We start from the raw sequence: 7,646 nt of genomic DNA on the forward strand, positions 1-7,646 counted from the left end.
CAATCATTGGTAGTTTGCTTTGTCATCTCAATCCTCAATTGATTGGGCTGTAGAAATATTGCAATTTGATTTAGAGTTCAAGCGAATAAAATGGCTGTCAAGTTATTAGCCCCTTTTCAAAATATCTTAATAGTTTGTGAAAAGGAACTTCGTCAAGGCTTTATTAGTTATTAATCAAGATACTTTAATGTCTCGTATTCGCACTCAATCTAATTTTTGCAGCTGTTCCTTTTTTTTTTTCCAAATCTTGGCTTGATACCGAACCTTTCCTCAAGTTTTAAGAGTTGGTAGACTTTAGTTGGTAGACTTTATATATGGTAGACTTTACAAAGCCCAGCTTGGATTTAAGTCAGGGCTTCATTACTCTGTGATCTTGGGCATATTTTAGCTTCTCTGACAGCCCTTATCTTACCTGGGATAATAATGGTACCCAACTCAGGGCTTCATTACTCTGTGATCTTGGGCATATTTTAGCTTCTCTGACAGCCCTTATCTTACCTGGGATAATAATGGTACCCACCTCAGGGGGTTATTATGAGGATTAAATAAGTTGTTGGCATATAGTAATACAAATTTTTTAAACTTACTGTTTGCTATTATCTGTAAAATGGATAGAATGGTTACTCTAGCAAGGTAAATGCATATAAGTGATTTAAAGTTTTTTTCCTCTTCCAAATCACCAAATAAGAAATCACTTTAACAGTGTAGCTGAGTAGAAGCCAATATAAATGCTTTATCATCTTACTTTGAAGTTTGCCAGAAAGTTAAATACTCTGAGATAAATATTACACTAAAAACCCAGAAATAAGCACTTTGGTATTGAGGTAATATAACTTACCAAAAGAATTTATATTTTTCTCTTATTTTTGATATTTCCATGTCCAAGTTTAACCTCTAAATTTAGAGCTTTGCAGCTATGGCTACAAATATAAAATAAAATGGAGAATTAAAACAAATTATCATTATTCAGTCACAAACCACTCCTTCTTCAAACAGCCTCGTAACACTGTCAAGCTGAAATTATGCAGCAACATTTTGTCTTCATTAGAGCAGTCCTGCAGTCTGAGGGAGACAGACTTAGAGATGTTACAACTCCTAGAGTCCTAATTACTAGTTTAAAAGTTTGACACACTTTGAACTGCATACTTAGTAGACTGAGTTTAAGATGTAGCTTCTGAAAGAAAGATGGTTTTATTTCATTAGGAATGGATTGGAAAAGCTATATTGATGAGAGCTTTCTTTTGCTTTAAATAAATTTTGGAACAAGAGGTGGATAGTCAATAAAGGGCAGAATCTTCTATATCTAATATGCAGTCAACTTCAAAATTAGCATTTTCCCTGAGACACTGCCATTTAGTTGTCAACACTAATGAATAAGATTTAGGAGATTTTTATAGTAATCTGAGGTGGAAAGGTGTAGCTGGCTAGGTACTACCGAAAATATTTCCCTCAACAATATAGCTATTATGCTTCTGATTTTCCCAAGAGCCTTATAACTATGACATGTGCAAACTAACAGAACAAATGGTATCTGCTAACTCCATCATAAAAATACTTGAAACTTGCCACTTTTACGATTGCCTAGAAATCTGCCATTATCACCCAAACTCTCTAGGATCTATAAGGGATCAGTAACAAACAATTAAATTTTTTTTTCCAACTTAAATAAAACTAATCTCCCTTGTGACGCCAATTACCCCTAGGAAAATATGCTCAAGTTTGAATAAGCATTCACTATAAATCTCAGAAAAAAAAAGTAGATATGGTTTAGAAATATATTAAAAGTTGCATATGGCTTATCAAAAAGTACAATAACATTAAAACCACAGGCCTCTAAAGTTTAAAAGTAAGTTTTCTGTTGAAGTTGCAGACATTTTGAATTCCACATACTTCAAACCTTTGAGAGCTATGTATCCTTACGATTTGTGCACTTTTCTGGTAGTCTGTAAATCAACAGAATTTATCAGCAAACACAACAGAAATATCTGGAACAGCCAAGGACATCCAATGATTTATTAGCAAGTTGTGATTTTTCTGGTAAGTCAAATAATTTAAGACTAGAAATCTAAAGATGTAGGTAATGAGAAAACATAATGATCTTTTAGTTTTTAAAAATTTACCTTCGGGAAAAAACCTAAATTCTTATAATTTTTTTTCTCTTCGTAGTTCAAGTACACTTATGAGACTGATGGCATTACAGTGGTACAAGTATGGACTACTGAAGAATCTGAAGTACTGTACTATTTGGCTTTATTTTAGACCTCTAATAAAGACTTTAACATGTTGAAAAAAGCACAAGGCACAGAGATTAGCGTAGCTGTAAGAACATTTCTACTTTATGCCATGGCACTAGGCGTGTAAGTCAGAGGTCATATCAAAATTTGTACAGGCCAAATTCTTGGTTAGGAAAATCCTACGTATAGTGACTCTAATGGTTGAAAGATGTTTCATTATATTTTCAATTATCTACTACTAACAAACTTTAGACGTTTTATATGACTCTTTTGATACTATAGCCTTTGGGAAAGGTATGGCTAATAAAAAGTCAATTTTTTAAAGAAAAGTTAAAATTGTTGTTAGTTTTTTTCTTTGCTAAATATTTAATTAAACACATGGAAGTGAGATACCCCCTTTGCTCTTTCTCCCTTTTTATGCACAGAACAGAAGCACACATTGTCATGCCTCAAACTACTTTTTATTTGCAACTACATGATTTCACGCAATTCTTCTAAACAATGACATAAAATAGATTTCCTTGTGTATAAATAACTTACATACTCTCCATAAAGTAAATGCTCAAAGGTGCTAGAACAGATCGTCCACTCCTACAGTGTTCTCATATCCAACAGAGTTGATGCACAATATATAAATACTCAAGTCCAATATTAAAAACTCAGGCACTTGACTAACTTTAATAAAGTTTCTCAAACTATATCAATATATCTAAAGTGCATATATATATTTTTAAGAAAGATTATTCTCAATAACTTCTCTATAAAAATAAGTTTGATGGTTTAGCCCAACTAACTTTACTACTTTGAGTATGAACTTTTAATATGCAGTCAGGCTTATTCTACCTTCTCTCAACATGACACCAACAGAATCAAAGCAGCTAGTGAGGTGCTAACATGTGAGGATTAATCCAGTGATTCCGGTCACAATGCATTCCAGGAGGAGGTACCCATGTTACTGGAATTGGGCGATATGGTTTATTCTTCCTTCCCTGATTTGGATAACCAAATGGAACAGGAGGAGGGTAGTGACTTTGATGACCATTCCCTCGGTACATTCCTGGTTTTTTTCTGGGTAAAGGGTGCCACATTGGAAGAGGTGGGAATATCACCTCTGAAATCTGTAAAGAGAAAACAGTAAGTTAATAAAAAGAAAAAATTAGTCATGTGTTATATAAAAACTAGGTGACCTTCCAGATTACTCATTAAAAAAAAACAAAATCACTCACCCACAACCCTAAGAGTAGGTCTAAGGCACATTCCTACAACCAAGTCTAAATATGTTAAAAACCTCAAATATAATAGGTGATCAATCAGCATTTTTTTCACTAAATGAGTGAAAATGAATAAACTCAAACACAGCACTCTAAAGTAACCGGATATTTTCTGGCTATTTCAACCAAAGAAGACGAAAACACAGAATGAATAGAAGCTTGTAAGGACGCATCATGTTTTAGACCACTGGTTTCCACAGCTGGCTAAAGAGTCACCTAAGAAGCTTTTAAACACAAAATGTTCATGCCCCAGCCCTGGTCTACTGAACAATATTAACAAAACTTTAGGAAGAAAGGCCAACTATTTTGATGACACTGCAGGTGACTCTAATGTAGCCAGTTCAGCATTTTGGAAAACAGTCTTAGATTATCCCATAAGTCAAGTGGGACATCAAGTTCACATCATTAAAATGTTATCAGCAGTTTCAGACCTCTCTGCTCAGAATGCCACACCCTGTGACTATGAGTTTCAGAGTTCTCTGATTTCTAATCTGCTCTTCCTAGCATAGGCATTTAAAAATTTATATTCTGTGTAACAGCACTGCATTCATGATAGAAAATTCAAAAGGTACAAAATTGTTACAGTGGAAAAAAGTCTCTTCTTTATGTGATTACCAGCCACCCTCTCAGAGGCAGCTGACACTAAATCAATTGTTTGATCATCTTTAGAGATATTCTATGAATATACTTGTGTATACATCTATATACTACACATTTATAAAAACAAAATTCTGTATACTGCTTTTTGCACTTGATAAATACATCTCAGAGACATTCATCTCAGTACATAATGACTTTTTTTTTTGTCATTTTACAGCTAGACAGTAATGCAATGACTGCCATAACTAAATTAACTGGTGTCTTGTTGATAGTACATTTAGGCTGCTTTCAGTCTTTTAATATCAAAAAAACAATGCACAAAAGCAAATGAAACAATGCAGCAGTGAATAACCTTAGCACAGTTAATTCTTGATTATCTACAATAACGGGGAAATAAAGAATTTAGAGTTCAAACTAATTGACTATACTACAAACCAGTAGCAAAGTGAAATGTTTTCATTTCTTTGTACCTTGGGGTGTTGATAAGCTTTTAAAACTGTCAGAAAGCAGACAATCCCACAGGCAACCACTGTTCTGATTTTTATCACCAGACTGAGTTTTCCCTGTTTGTGAACTTAATATAAATGGAATCATGTGGCATATATTCTTTTGTATCTGGCAAATTTTTTTTTTTTGGCCACACCTCCTGGCTTGTGGGATCTTAGTTCCCCAATCAAGCATCAAACCCGTGCCCTCCGCAGTGAAAGAGGGGAGTCCTAATCACTGGACCACCAGGAAATCCCCCGTTAAAATTCTTTTGCTCAATCAGATGTTTTTTAGGTCCTTCCGTATTGTGTCTATTATTAGTTCTTTCTGTTTTATTGCTATTATCCTACTGTGTGAATGAATACAGTTTCCTCCCATTCACTTGTTAATGGGTATTTGGGTTGTTTTCCTTTTTATAATTAAACGATTATGAAAAAAGCTGTTATAAACATTCTAATATGAGGCTTTGTAGATATTTGTTTTCTTCATTTCTCTTGTTAAATACTTAGGAGTGGAACTGTTGGGTTATAGGGCAGATGCATATTTAACTTTGTAAGTGCCAGTTTTCCAAAGTGGTTATACCATTTTACACTCCCATCAACAGTTTATGAATCCAACTGCTTCACATCCTTGCCAACATTTGGTATTGTCAGACATTTTAATTTTAGCCATTCTGGAAGTAGTGTTTCACTGCAGTTTATATTTGAATTTTCCTGATGACAAATAAGGTTGAGCACCTTTTTCATTTGCTTACTGGCCATTTATATAACTTCTTTTGTACAGTGTTTATTCTCATCTTTTGCCCACTGTTTTTAATTGCATATCTTTTATTATTGATTTACAGGAGTGATTTTTAAAGTATATTCTGGAAACAAGTCCTTTGAAAAATATATGTATTGAGAATATTTTGTCCCAGTCTATGCTTTTGCCTATTCGTTTTCTTAATGGTTTCTTTTTATTTATTTATTTATTTTTATTTATTATTAGGCTGCACTGGGTCTTCATTGCTGTGCGTGGGCTTTCTCTAGTTGCAAGGAGCAGGGGCTACTCTTTGTTGCAGTGCACGGGCTTCTCATTGCAGTGGGTTCTCTTGTTGCAGAGCATGGGCTCTAGGCACAAGGGCTTCAGCAGCTGTGGCTTGCGGGCTCTAGAGCACAGTCTCAGTATTTGTGGCGCATAGACTTAGTGGCTCTGCGGCATGTGAGACCTTCCCAGACCAGGGGTCGAACCCATGTCCCCTGCATTGGCAGGTGGATTCTTAACCACTGTGCCACCAAGGAAGTCCCTCAAATTAGTTTTCTAATGTATGGTATCAGGTAGCAGTTCGGTTCACTTTTTTTTTTTTAATATACAGATTATCCAATTGTTCCAGTACTAGTTCTTGTATACTTACCCTACTGAATTGCTTTGGCACTTTTATTTAAAAAAAAACAAAAAATTGTACATATATGGGTCTACTTCTGGACTCTCTATCTGTTCCAATAATATATTTATATATCTTTAAATCATTATCACACTATCTTGATAAACATAATGACTTAATATTAGTGTGAGATCTCTGAGTTGATTCTCCTTTCTTTAAATTTTATCTAGAAAAAGCCTTTTGGGATTTTGATTGATAGCAAGTTGAAACTACAGATCAATTTCGGGAGAAATAACATAATCTTCATTCTTGATTAGTAGAGAATTATCTCTGGAGGTTCCTTTCAGAAAACACAGACCCCCCTCAGAGAACAAAGCTCGGAATTATTTTGCCCATACTTTGAAAACCTCTTTTTTAAGGCTCTTGCTAATGCCAGGTTCAAGATGGAAAAATGTATAGGTAAAAAAGATTAAAGTGGACCATCTGCACCAGCTTTCTACACAATGATTTTAAGAGCTATGCTTCTCAGTCATGAAATGTTTTGTAAGTGAATATAATGTCAAGGAGAAAAGCACAGTTCAATTTCTATGTCTTTCTGTTATAATTTTATCCTAATAGTCTTTCAACATAGGGGAAAACAAATACAATTTAATTTTAAAAGAAAATCTAAAAATTAAAGGTCAATTTACTTGAAAAAATTAGCAGCAATCACTTCAATTTGGAATTTACATTCTTGCTTTGCTGCGTAACAAAAAAAATTCTTGAGGTAAAATTAGCACACACCTGAATGAATTCCAGGCAATTTAACAACGGTAATCTGTAGTACATAATACATCATACAGAGGAAAAAAATGTCCAAAATATTTATGGCCATGGTCTTAAAAATGATCCCTGAATTACAAATATTATGTTTACTTACCTATATAGGGAATCTCTTGGGAAGAATACCAAAATAACTGGTAATGAAAACCTCCATGCAAGGGCACAAGACTGGCCATTGTGGGAAGAGGAGGACATGTCACTACTATACTCTTTTTTTTTTTTTTTAATAAATAAATGTATTTATTTATTTATGGCTCTGTTGGGTCTTTGTTGCTGTGTGTGGGCTTTCTCTAGTTGCGGTGAGTGGGGGCTACTCTTCATTGTGGTGCGTGGGCTTGTCATTGCAGTGGCTTCTCTTGTTGCGGAGTATGGGCTCAAGGTGTGCAGGCTTCAGTAGTTGTGGCACGTGGGGTCAGTATTTGTGGCTTGCGGGCTCTAGACTGCAGGCTCAGTAGTTGTGGCACATGGGCTTAGTTGCTCCACGGCATGTGGGATCTTCCCAGACCAGGGCTCGACCCAGTGTCCCCAGCATTGGCAGGTGGATTCTTAACCATTGTGCTACCAGGGAAGCCCCTATACTCTTTCATACTGTTTCAAGTTTTTGTTTTGGTTTGTATTTTTTTTAAAGCAAGTGCATATGTTATAATATACACATATACATATACCCCTAAGAATGTGATAATCTTCAAAACTAAGCTTCCTCTCAAGCCTAGGAAGGATAATTCAACAATTAAAAAAAAAAATTAGGGCTTCCCTGGTGGCGCAGTGGTTGAGAGTCCACCTGCCGATGCAGGGGACGCGGGTTCGTGGCCCGGTCTGGGAAGATCCCACATGCCGCGGAGCGGCTGGGCCCATGAGCCATGGCCGCTG

At 35.4% G+C, this 7,646-nt stretch overlaps 1 protein-coding gene across 1 annotated transcript in view; it reads right to left on the reverse strand.

The window, feature by feature from the left end:
• Window positions 1-2,679: 2,679 nt before the first annotated feature.
• Window positions 2,680-7,646, reverse strand: part of BTG3 (BTG anti-proliferation factor 3) — a 21,324-nt gene continuing 16,357 nt past the window's right edge. The window contains exon 5 of the mRNA XM_007446043.1: window positions 2,680-3,352. Within this exon, the coding sequence (XP_007446105.1) occupies window positions 3,113-3,352 (240 nt within the window). The 3' untranslated portion in view covers window positions 2,680-3,112. The remainder of the gene's footprint in view (window positions 3,353-7,646) is intronic.

Source organism: Lipotes vexillifer, unplaced genomic scaffold (genome assembly GCF_000442215.2).
Source record: "Lipotes vexillifer unplaced genomic scaffold, Lipotes_vexillifer_v1.1 scaffold62, whole genome shotgun sequence".
Taxonomy (NCBI): Eukaryota; Metazoa; Chordata; class Mammalia; order Artiodactyla; family Lipotidae; genus Lipotes; species Lipotes vexillifer.